The sequence below is a fragment of the Diceros bicornis genome, chromosome 33 (assembly GCF_020826845.1).
Source record: "Diceros bicornis minor isolate mBicDic1 chromosome 33, mDicBic1.mat.cur, whole genome shotgun sequence".
Classification (NCBI taxonomy): domain Eukaryota; kingdom Metazoa; phylum Chordata; class Mammalia; order Perissodactyla; family Rhinocerotidae; genus Diceros; species Diceros bicornis.
The window spans coordinates 15,563,954-15,577,151 of record NC_080772.1 but is presented as its reverse complement, the minus strand read 5'-3'; the positions used below and the strand labels follow the sequence as shown (position 1 = coordinate 15,577,151).

The following is a 13,198-nucleotide window of genomic DNA, read 5'->3' as shown; positions in this document are numbered from 1 at the left end:
AATTTTTTTTAAAAGCACAGAATTTAATAAATAGGATTAAGAATGAGTAAATGAACAACAGATTTCCATATTGGGAAAACGTCTTCCAATCACATCCAATGAAGTCTAAATATGCTAGCTTTCCTGATTAATTGGTTTTATTAATGTATTAGGTTATTAGGAAATGCTTTCTTTGAGAGAATTAGTCAGCCTGAATTAAAAAAGCCTTACCAAGACTCATCAATGGAGAGGGTCTTAGGGCTCAACTCATCCGGTCACTTTCTCATGCAGATGAAGAAAGTGAGGCCCAGAAAACTGACATATGAACAGCTTGGATGACTGTGGTTTAGATCTTAGAAAATTTGCCTTAAGTCATTAGACACTTACTTACCTAAGTAAGATGGTACTTACTGTAGGAACATAATTAACAAATCAAATACAATGGTTTGCTCATTCATTTTACTTAACCACAAAATCTGCAAATTCTTAGTTTCTTAGATGGGCATACTAATTAAATTATTGCTTTCTATCAGTGATTATAATTGCCACACGCTACTGTTAAATTGAAATAAATATTAAAATCATTTTATTAGCTTATTCTATGCTGCATCAAATAATGGAATTATGAATTTTAAGCACTGTATAAAATAGCCATGTTCCTATTAGAAACCTTATCAGAAACTTTTACCTATTTGTAAAATTTAATTTATATTTTGTGTCTTTCTGTTATCTATAATTTTTTAAAGGCTTCCAAAATAATCTCATGTAGTTGTGTAGTTCTACAATTGGTTACATTTGATGTCACATCATACATCTTTTTTTCTTTTTGGAGAGGAGGCTTTTCCTTTTTTTTTTAAGAATAATATAATTATAATAATGAGTTAAGACTCCACAATCATTGGAAATTTAGAGAAATTAGCAAATATGTTAAAATGTTAACATACGTTAAAATATATTTGAGGCTTTTGGTATTTGCAGATATTGTTGATGGTGCTGATATCTTCCATTAGTAAGGTCTTCTAGTATGAGTGGACTAGATGGTTTTTAAAAATGTGTCAAATGCATTGAAACACTCTTTTGTGAACCACAAAATATTCCCATGAACATTGAAAATAGCTAACCTACATCCTCAACGCATACTTTTTGCCAGCTGATCAAGTCACAATAACCACAACAAATTTTAAAGCTGTTGCTAATAAGATGGCATCTGGTACCTGATATTTTTCATTCTAAAGTAGACTAATGATGAGTATATTAGAATGAGAGAACAATGCGACCACTAAGTCATGAGAAAAAAGCCAGTGACAGAGGTTAAGGAAAGGACATAAAATAAAGCAAGACTAAAGTAGTGAAATGAACTAAATTAATTGCAAAACCATGATTCTTAATTATTAGGTCTGCAAACCTAAACTCATAAATAATCTTTTAGAAAAGTCAATCAACTCAAAGTTATAACATATGCAAAATAAAACAAGTCTATTCAAAAACCATAGCACAAAGTTCGTGACCGAAGTATATTCAGGGACTCTCACAAGTTGTACCACTGATGCCACTTTCGAACTTTCAAAGACAAAATTACCAGGCTGAGGAGACTCCAACCGTCAGCTCCTAATCCTCAACAATACCATGAGTTATTACTCAGTGTTTTCTATGTTCCTGGGACTGTGCTAAGCACTTGACATAGTTTAAGGCATTCAGTCATCACACTAAAACCAAGGCAGAGAGGTAACCATTTGATCACCTAGTTAGTGTCAGAGTTGGGATGAGAACTCTTGACAGTTGGACTCCGGAGCTGGAGTGCTTAAGTGTTACATGATAGGCTTTATTTTAAAAGATCTTAGAAACAGGACCGACAGATTAATTTGCAAGTAAACACCTCACCAAATTTTACAATTCACCAAACGACCAATTCACCAAATTATCAGTTTACCAAAAATTTACTTCATTCATATATATTCTATAACTTGCAATGTTTTTGGAATGATTTCTTTTGTATTTGCAATTGATGTGTCAAGCATTATATAAACATCATGGTTTTTTTTTTTTTTAAGCAATATCATAACTTTCTTTATTCTAATACATTGGTTTGTTGAGAACAAAGAATATTGTACAATTGAATTTTGGATTGTTATGAGATGTAAACTATATATCTCATTATGCCCCTGAGACATAAGTCAGTATATAGAGAGGAAAAGAAAGGATTTTCTAGCAATACAAACAACACATCCATAGGAATTTACCTAGGCAGGAAGTATTATAACAACATATGGTGTAAGAGACTGGCTATCCTCCTTGTCTTCTTTTTGATTTGGGTTATTTTAATTATAATTCAATTGAAATTAGAATAAAACAAGAGATTCACTCCATTTTCAACAGCTACACTTCGGTTATTATGGAGCATGCCTATATGTTCATATAGGCACAAAGATATACCTGCAATATAGAAGACTTCACTTCCTAATGTGAAAAACGTTACTCTGCATAATCTATCTATCTATCTATCTATCTATCTATCTATCTATCTATCTATCTACCTACCTATTTACCTATCCTACTTTGCTTATGTCCAGTACACATATTTTAAATCTTAATTTACATAGATGATGCCTATAAAGATGAAAAAAATATTCATGTGTTCTATGTGGCTTCCTAAATGTTTCCTAGTTTTATGAGGATATTTCAGCATTTTTTAATTGAAATGAACTTTAGAAGTCTTCCAGTCTATTTCTTCCTCATAGAGCAATTAGTCTATAACATGAATTATTTTTACTTTCTGAGCTTGTTTTCCAATTACCAGAAAGGCCATTTATTTATTCATTCATTAATGTGTTTCAATCAGATATAATATTATGCACAATATCTTAAACTTACAAAAAACAGTGTAAGTTCCTTGCTCACTCATTGTTCTAACGTTTCTGGAGTTTAGTATTCATGTCCAGAACAACTTTAAAAGTGATGTACCATCCTTCATTTTAATGGCAAGGAAAGCAGAATGAAAGCAAAAAAAAAAAAAAAAATAAAGACCTTAAACAGCTCAATCATTTATCAAACACACTGTGTTAGGTTATGCTAAGCAAGTCACATACATTAGATAATATAATTCTTAAAAGCAATCTACGAGTCAGGTTTTTACAAATGAAGTAACTATGGTACAAAGAAGTAAATAAATGTCCCAAGTTTTCACAGCCAATAATTGGTGGAGTGGGATTTAAATCCGGGACCAGCTAAAGGGAAACCTGACACTCAACTGTCATGTGGAGCAGTGGCTCAGGAAGATTTATGATGACATGGTAGGGAAATTTTTCTATATAACAATTCAAATGAAAGCAAGTTGCTGTTCTTTGTACATGAGTATTTGCATAAAAGTCCAAATAACAAAATTGTGGACCTAGAAAATCTACCTGTCTTTTTTTTTAATTTTTAAAGGCAATTTTGAGTTAATTTTAATGCCAAAATTAATCTTTATTCAAAAATGTTAACTTCATTAATGCATCTGCATTTAAATTAATCTAAAACTGCTTGATTAATTTATTACCCATAAAATAATAAAGATTTAAATAATTCTAGGGCAGAATCTCATTTTGGAATTCATAAGTAAGATTTTAAAATATTTGACACAGGAGTAAACAGACAAGAGTAAACATCTGATTCTAGACCAGTACTTTACAACTGCTAAATATGACTTCACAGCCCACACTCTGCCTCATTTTGTCTATAGGCAAAGAAACACAGAAAGTGCATTCAAACTCTATGACTAAATTTGGTATCCCCTAATGTACATATCCCATCTTGTACCTTAACTAAAGGAAATTTTAATCAGTGAAAGAGTATCACATGACCAAGTTGCTTTTGTGTTCTAAAAATAAATATATAAACAGCAACTTGTACCTTATCAGGAGTGATAGTATCCAAAGGGGAATTATTGCTCTTTCATTTTGTGATTTGGGTGAATTTTTCTTAGTCTTTGCAGTGGGACCTCCTCAATTACAGTGGCAGGAGCCCACAACATTATATTTCTTAGAAAAAAATAAGTTGAGGAGTAAGTCAGCTAATGGTAGGTGTAGGCGAAGCAGCACATACTGTTCTATCATGTAAATCCCCAGACTTGCTGAACTATTGTTGACATGTTCTGATATAAGAAATCACTGCCTAGTCCATCTGGTAAAATCGTTTCATCCAATAATCTTTCATTCATTTATTGTTTGTTCAATCAAGGACTAAGCTTCTTTAAAGGCCCATGCATCCTGGGATAGACCTAGAGTACAGCAACGGATAGGCACAGTCTACCTTCCAGGAGAACACTGCTGAATGAGGAGAGATGGGCCTGGAAGCAAGGATAGCAGCTGCGTAGAGAGGGTGGATAGAAGAGTCAGCAAGACCTATGGGAGCAGAGAGGGAGAGGCACTTATTCCGGAGCAGGGAGGTCAGGGAAGGTTCTTAAAGGGGACCATTCAGTTGAAGAATTATCAGAAGTTTTCCAAGTAGGTAAGGGGAATAGGGCAATGTGTGAAAATGGAGGAGGCAGGAAATAGCATATGATCTTTGGGAAACACAAACCATTCAGCACGGCTGGCACGTGATAGGAGAGCGGGGAGGGCAGGAGTGCAGGAGAGGTAATTAAAGGAGCAGCTTTTATAAGCTTTGGTTTCCACTCTAAGGAGTTTGAAGTTTGCCTACAGACATTGGAGAGCTTGTTCTGCATGGTCCTTTACCATAACCATTTTCATAAAGGTGAATAATTCTTTAAATTCAGCTGTGACAAACCCTGTTTGTTGCTAGAAATGGCATTGACTTACCATCTATGCTTTGGTGCTCCAAAATGTCTGTTAGTTTGAAATGGATTAAATTTAATTGGCATTATTGGTGACTGTTTCAGCCAATAAAGGAGGCCAATACTAAGAAGACCACAGGAGAGTTTGACAGACAATCCCCTGCATCAAAGAGCTTTCTCTGACCAGGGAAAAGTCAGTATGGATTTCCGATCCAGGTCTCCTCTCAGTGCCATTGAAAAGTTGGTGCCTTTGAGGCACACCTTGATCAATGTGACCTCTGCCATATTCATTTTCAGTCTTTTTCATACCAGAATTAATTCCAGGCCACCAGTTACAGTTTCAAACCAAAGCATTAATAAAAACAAGTCAGAGATGAGCTGCCTATGGTGTTATAAAGATAACAGGGCATAGACACCTTCCCAATAACAACGTAATCTTTGCAGTAAAGGCACCCTTTGTGAACAGATTTCCTATACTTGTGGATTGGTGGATTGATTCTTTAGGCGTTTCTCCCAAATAGACAATTTATACTCATGTTAGAACAAGAGGTAATCTGGAATCCTACACAGGTAACGATACTCTATAATCAACTGAAGAGACAGGGAAGGATCATTTCCAATATCAAAACTCATATTGACAATGGCACCATATCATCTGGAATCTGGTGGTGGAAGCAAAGCATAGATCATGATTAAACAACTTCATAAACCTAACAGTTACAGAGGTGAGGTGGATACACAACCAGTTCTGCCAGCTACTCTCTGAGTTCCTTCTGTGAGTCACTTAACCTTTCCTTAACTCTTTCCCTGTCTGTAAAGTCAGGGATGCTAGTACATGCCCATAGGATATTTGTGAAGATTAAACCAAATGACATGTTTGCATGGAAAGCTTTCCTGACAATTCATTGTTTTTTCTCTCCCCCTTCCTGAAAGAGGGTCTTGAATAAGATAGTAAATAAAATGATAGAGTTTTGGTTGGCATATGCATTAAAAGAGAAAATCAAGATGAACAAAAACATGGATTGTCTTATAAATGTTTTTCTTTGAAGACTCTGAAAGACCTAAATCTGCCTCCTTCTACACACAGGAGGGACAAGGGAGAGAAGGAAGTGAAGGAAAAGATGATACCAGAGAAAGAAGTGACACCAGTCCTATCATGAGTGGACTCTATGAACCAGTAGGGAACTAGATAAAAAATAATGAATAAGTATTTATTGAGCACCTATTACATTCCATGTTCTCAAAGAACTCTGCCTAGTAGGGAAGACGTAAATGTGAACAGATTATAAAACATGCTCAAGACACAGAGGCAAAGGAGCAGGGAGTAATTGACTAGTAAAATGCATGAAAGGACATGCGCATGAGGAACTGAGAAAATGATGCTAAACTAGGGCACAAACACCAGCAAGGCCAAGGAGACAGAGGCTAGAGAAGCAGGTGGGAGTAGAGGGTGCCTGACGCTGAAATGCACGCTCTCTGCTCTTTCCTGTCTCTGAAGCTGGCCCCTGCTCTCCCCAGGCCCCTCCCCCCTGCTCTTCTCATTCCTCTTTCACTGTCATTTCACCACCTGCAGAGAGTCCAGGAAACTGTGCCTCCCCACTCCTTGTATAACGAGTTCCTGGAGAGCAGAACACTGTAATATACATTCTTTACTATTTATGCAGCCCTAGCACAGTAGAGCAGATTCTCAGTAAATGCTTAATGAGTGAATGGGAACTACTGCTTCTGACATCCTACCTGTGTGACCTGTAGTGCTGCCTGCCCAGAACCCCTTTCGGTCCTTTCTTCCCTGGTGAACTCACACTCACCTCCACAGATCCCAGCTCTGCAATCACTTCCACAGGGTCAGATGACTCTCCCCATTATAAATCTCATGGCACCATGTCCTCCTTTGTAACACTTGTCACATTTGCAGTTGTACATTTATCTGGATGATTATTTGATAAAGGCATACTTCTCCTCACTAGACTAGACCCAGGAGGGCAGAGAATATGTGTCTGTGTTTGTTCACAAATGTACTCCATACCTAACACAATGCCAAATACACAGTATAAACCCAATACATAGGGTTTGAATGAATAAGCAAATGAAAACTGGAAGGAAGTTAAGAAAGAAAGAAGGGAAGAAGGGAGAAAGGAAGGGGAGAAGAAAGGAAGGAAGGAAGGAAGGATTATGAGACCTGAATTTGGTCAGGTTGGGTCAGCCAAGAATATTAGATTTTTTCCTGCTAAGAGTTAGTGAAAGATTTTTAGCCAGTGATTTAGGAAAAGGACAAAGGACACATTGGAAGGGAAGAAGGCTGAAAGCAAGCAAGAAGATTAGATACAGGAAATAGCAGAAGCCTCAACCCAGGCAGTATTTGTGTGAAAAGTGTGAAGAGCTAATATTTAGAAGGTAAAAGCAATAGGACTAGATAATGTCATTAATGTATACCAACAGGCTCATTCCATAGAAGCCATTGGTTTCATAGCTATCTGGCATTTTGTGCTTCAGCAGAACACCAACATCATAAAATAAAAAGTCTGTAGTGAGTAAAAGTGCTCTGTGTTCATAGCAACAAACTAGAACATAGAATCCAATAATAGTTTGATATTATGCATATTAAAGCATCTTATGCTACAAGTCAAACTCCATGAAACCCCTTTCTAGTAGATTACACAGTGGCTTAGCGGAGGCTATCTAACAGAGAAGAAAAGTGAAGCAGGAATTGTTTAGCCCTGCAGCCGGCTGAGTGACAGCAAAGGCTGCTGGCCTGGGGCCGCCATTTTCAGTGCAGAGTCTATGCTGTGGGCCAGTTACCTTCCCCTCTGTGATATGGTGAAAGATACCGAAAAGCCAATTTTGAGATTCAACATAGAGAATTGATTCATTTACAGGAAACATTTCTAACTTTATTCTTTTCAATAGGTGTGACTGGATTAAATCAAAATGGAAAGATGACATTTTTAAGTCTATGGCTTTCTTCTAGTGAGGCAGTCATTGCATTGCAAGAAAATATTCACTAATTCCACTGAACACTGTATATTTATTCGGGCTCAATGGGCATTTTAGAGTATGTTACTCCTATTTCCAATTACTTATAGATACTTGTTATTTCTCACAACCTGTAGCCTAAAATATTGCCTTCTTTTTATAGAAAAGAAAACTAACTACTGTGAATAACTTCCATTAGATTGTGGAGCACAGAATACCTCATTAAATTATCCTCCATGGAGGGTCTGCTAATCATGTTTGGCACAGTTTGGAGTTCAAATTTATCTTAACAAAATGGAGAAATGTTCAATGATATACAGTATGAAATACATTAGGGATGAGTACTAAATAACCTTCAGTACATGCATTTGTAATGTCTTAAATCAATTAATATTAAATTTTATTATTGTTATCCGTTAGTAAACAGTTATGGCTAGGTAGGTTTGCTTTTAGGGGCTAGTGACATACGTCATTGAAATGACAGTTAATGCACATTTACATCACTTCATAACATCAAGGCTGCAACCAGTCCTCCTACACTATTCAAACCCCATTTTAAATGTCCTTGTGAAACTTGAATTCAGTTATGCATCTCACACTTAACAGTCATGTTGCTTTACTCTTATTGGAAACATTCACTGAGTCTTCTTTTCCACAGATAATCATGTCTTCACAGAATTCAGTGTGAGAAGGCCAGAACAGCAATATCACATTATATCAGAAGGAACAACTTAAATTATTTTATTCATCTTCTCATAGCAATTTTGTAAGGTTTATATGAAGAGACACGGTAAAAATAAGACTTACCACCACGATATATCGAGGTCTGTACTGAATGGTTCCAAACAAACCCAATATGACGACTATTATATGTAGGAAGTTTCCAAGAATAGGCGCCCACTGGAAGCCGAGGAAGTCAAAGATCTGCCTCTCTAATGCTGAGAGCTACAACAAAGCAAGGAGAGTCCATTAGCATCTAATCCAAGCAGAGTCACACCATCTTCATGTCACAGCTAGAGAAGTCTGCAAATTCAATTTCAATCACACTTACGGACATTATTATCACTGGAACTGTGATATCTATTTCATGTACTGTTTTATGCAACTTCTCTCAGAAAACATACTAACATAACTTTCAGTATTATGGCTTCAAGTATAAATAGATTTTATATCTATCTGGAGAGCTAGAGATATACTCTTTAAATCTTTTTCTATAGTAGCAATTCCAGGCAGATATTTTATATCATATTTCATAATATTGATTCATCATTATTTTTAGTAAAATGATTGGCTTAGTATAATATTCTTGAAACAGTAACTCCAGGCTTGCAATACTACCACTAGTATCATTTTGTGAAAAAAACCTCCCACCCATCCCTGCCTACCTGTGTGAAACATAAATTATCAAATCTTCTGGGTTTTTTTTCTTCTCTTTCTTTAGATTGTCATTGATGATAATGACTAGCAACTTCTTCAAAATGAAGCTTACTTATTTACTTACTCTGGGCTCAAGTTCCCAATGTAAAACTAGAGTTAAGTAGTCCCTTTGAATCATATTTTATTGAGATCATATACCTACATGAAAATTCATCTTAGATTAGGTATTTGAATGCTCAAATAAAAATTATGTGGCTGTAACAATTTTAGACATGTCACAGTTTATTATATCTGCATTATATACAAAATTTTTAAGCAATTCTAAAATGTATTAAAGTATACAGTTAAACCATTTGTGATGAAACAGATTAATTTCATATAGTCCAGTGAATACCAACAACGTTATTATCATGTACAAATTATATTTATTGTACTTTATATCTATAAATTTTATAACTCTACCTGCTGTATTTGGACACTAATCTTATACATTTCAAGCCTTTTTCTAGATTTCCTTGAAAAAATAGTAATTCTAATAAATGATCCAGTTATTAGCCATACTGATGGCACTAGAAACTGTAGATTTGAAATGAAAATGGTACCCTAGATATTTTTCTAGTTATGTGGCAGTTGTATGCGTGAATAGCTTTAATTTCCTTAGACATAAAGAAATGTCCTCCATCCAGTAAGCTAAATTTACCTTGGTTAAGATTCACCTTCAGCAAGCTGTGGAGGAGAAGAGAAAGGAGCAAATGCTTACAGACAAGCACACCAGAACCACATTCATTCCATGGGTATTTCCTGATCATCAAATGATTTGTCACCATCCCCTGCATTCACAAATGGGAAGATGCAGAGAAATGGCAAAAACACAAAATAATCAGAGCAAGGTAAGGAGCTGCACCGTGTTTCAATCCTCTGTCTCTGCTTGTGACTTTAATTAGTTCTCAGGAACCTTCCCCTAAAAATGCAGCATTTTATTTACTGGCCCACCAGCGATGTAAATATGCAGTTTTTTTATGTCCTAACAGGATGGATGTGCTCAGACAAAAAGAAACCCGGAGGAGCAGCTGCAGGCAATTCATTCTGAAAGGCAACCCTATTTTAAAGCTGTCACACATCGCAAAAACCTTTAAAGTGAACTTTTCAAACAGAGAAAAACCTATTTTCTTTTCTGTTAGAAGATGCATAGATAGCATTCCCTTTTACGATATTAAAGAAAACACACATAATGAAAAAGAAGCCACAATTACATCACTTATTAGAAAATCTTCATTCATTATTGAAGACGCTATATCTCTCTACTAATATTTATTCTCTGATAACTTACTAAAAAATGGATTTACAGTGGCTTGAAATAAGAGCATAAATAAAAGGCCATTAAAAAAACCAAACCAAACGGGGAGGAGATCATAAGGATCAGGCGAGAGGCAGCTATAACTATACAATGAAAACTAGATTCAAGTACTGTATTTTAAAAAGTTAACTAACAACAACAAAACGCCCTTCAAAAATAAACAAAATACCATTGAAATTTTTACTTAATTATTTTCTCTAATTTCCATGTTAAACTCTTTTGTCATTTAGTTTTCAGGCATATATCTTCTCTCTAAATGTTATAATCTGTAGAGACACCACTTTTTGCCTTAGAGCTTGACATTAACAATAATGACCCGGAGCCACTAAATAAAATCAAATGATGCCCACGTTGCTTTGTTAACTCAGAAAAAGTGTGACTATATTTTGGAAATATTTCTGTCAAAATTGTTCTCATCAACAGTGCACAGAATCTGCTGGCACAGGGCTGGAAGCGCGGTTTGGGTGCATCTCTTCCCAACTCCATGGTCCATGATCTCAGGTTGGGACCTTGACATTGGGCATTATATTTACAACATGGACATTGAGAAATTCTAAAAATCAGGGTTTTGTTTATTCGTCATGACAGCCTATTGTTAAACATTTACCGGCACACCACTGAATATGACACCTACAAAATAGCCAAATTCAGGATTCAGGAGAGCAGCGAAAGAAAGTGAACAAATGGGCAATATAGCGTAAGTAGAAAGCAGCCAGTCCAAATGAGAGCAGAAGATGGAGGGCTCAGAGGATATGTGCAGAGACGCCATGGCAAAGAAGAGAATGAATGAGACATTTGAAGGCTTTGAGGTTTAAGCAAAGGTAGAGAAGTCAAGAAAAGATAAAGGCAACAAGACACTCCAGAGAAAGCAAAACCAACCAGTCACCAGTTTAAAATAGAACAGGAAGAAGTGACCTAAAGAACAATGGAATCCTTTCTAAGTGAAAGGTAAAGTAGATAAGACTCTGGAAGCTATAAGAATATGATGAAAAAGAGTATGTTTCTTTTCCTAACAAGTTAAAAAATAAAAGCAATCAGAATCTTAATAAAAAGGAAGGAAATAAGGGAAGGAAGGAAGGAAGGAAGGATAGAAGGAAGGAAGGACACCAATTCAGCAATGTGAGAAAAGCATGGTTCAAAATTACCAAGAAAATTAAAATTGGGTGTGATTTTGAATGTAGATATGAAGAAGGCATCGAGTCCTTGAGTGGCACGTGGATGGCAACATTGGAACTACAGGAGAGAAATGTAACCCTAGATCATACTTGGGGCTGCTTGAAAAATATTCCACACTCATTATAATGTAAATGTTGCTTATTGGGTTGTAACTTTCAGAATCAAATTACAGAAATCTTCAAAGTCCTCATTATGGTTACGGAACAAAATGTAAGTGTAATTTGACCGTATAAATAAAGTATATCTAACAGAGGTTGGGAGAGGCTGAATATTCTGTCTAAATTCTGTGTGTGAGGCAAGGGGAAGGAGGTTCGTTTTAAAATTCTTTCTTCAGGGTCAGGCATTTCCTTTTATCAGAGTCCAAGGTGAAAACATTTCCTATAAATCTACGAACCATTAACCACACCCCACATTAACCACACAGACTCCCAATAGGTCAAGAAGTGTCCCTATTTCCTTAATTTATGCCAAAGCAATGTAGATAGAGAGGAATAGGTGCACCTTTAAATTTTTATTTATTTTTTCCCCCAAAGCCCCAGTAGATAGCTGTATGTCATAGCTGCACATCCTTCTAGTTGTTGTTTGTGGGACGCGGCCTCACTCGGAGAAGCAGTGCGTCGGTGCGCGCCCGGGATCCGAACCCAGGCCGCCAGCATCAGAGCGCGTGCACTTAACCACTAAGCCACAGGGCCGGCCCAGGTGCACCTTTAAAATACAGTAACTTTCTTATTGATCCACATATTCTGTTTAATGCTTCGTATGGTGTTCTGCATAATTGCTCATAATTACTACTAATTATAAAAATTAATTCACACGAATTAAAGAGCAATAAAAACTCCAGGTGACCAGACATTTTCCAGGGCATTTATCTAGGCTGGATCTACCCAATAAGCTCTTGCCCAAACAAAAGCTGGATAAGAACGCTCTTTTTTGTCTGTGTGAGGAAGAATCACCCTGAGCTAACATCTGCCAATCCTCCTCTTTTTGCAGAGGAAGATTGGCCCTGGGCTAACATCCGTTCCCATCTTCCTCTGCTTTACATGGGACACGGCCACAGCATGGCTTGACAAGTGGTGCCCAGGTCCGCACCCGGGATCCAAACCTGCGAACCCTGGGCCCAGGAACCAGAGCACACAAACTCAACCACTACGCCACCCGGCCAGCCCCAGAATGCTCATTCTTTTTTTTTCTTTTTTTTTGTTTTTGCTGAGGAAGATTGGCCCTGAGCTAACATCCGTGCCCATCTTCCTCCACTCTACATGGGAGCCGCCACAGCTTGGCCCAACAAGCAGTGCATTGGTGCATGCCCTGGATCTGAACAGGCGAACCCCAGGCCGCTGCAGCGGAGCGCGCGCACGCAACAGCTTGTGCCACTGGGCCGGCCCCAGAATGCTGATTCTTAAGGAGTGAGTACTCTTGGAGGTTCAACTACACAGTAAGAAGAGTGAGCTGCCTTTTATTCTCATTCCCCTCAGACTTTCCCCTGCTCACTAGAGGCAGACACAATAAAAAAGATCAAAACAGTGCTCCTCATCTTGGCAGAATTATAAGAAAGCATTTGATCA

At 36.9% G+C, this 13,198-nt stretch overlaps 1 protein-coding gene across 3 annotated transcripts in view; it reads right to left on the bottom strand.

Annotated features, from left to right (window-relative positions):
- The window catches only part of NKAIN3 (sodium/potassium transporting ATPase interacting 3), a 605,922-nt gene that overhangs the window by 277,528 nt on the left and 315,196 nt on the right, over positions 1 to 13,198 (bottom strand). For all 3 annotated transcript variants that reach the window (XM_058528768.1, XM_058528770.1, XM_058528769.1), the window contains exon 2: positions 8,531 to 8,668. In XM_058528768.1, coding sequence (XP_058384751.1) covers positions 8,531 to 8,668 — 138 coding nt within the window. The remainder of the gene's footprint in view (positions 1 to 8,530; positions 8,669 to 13,198) is intronic.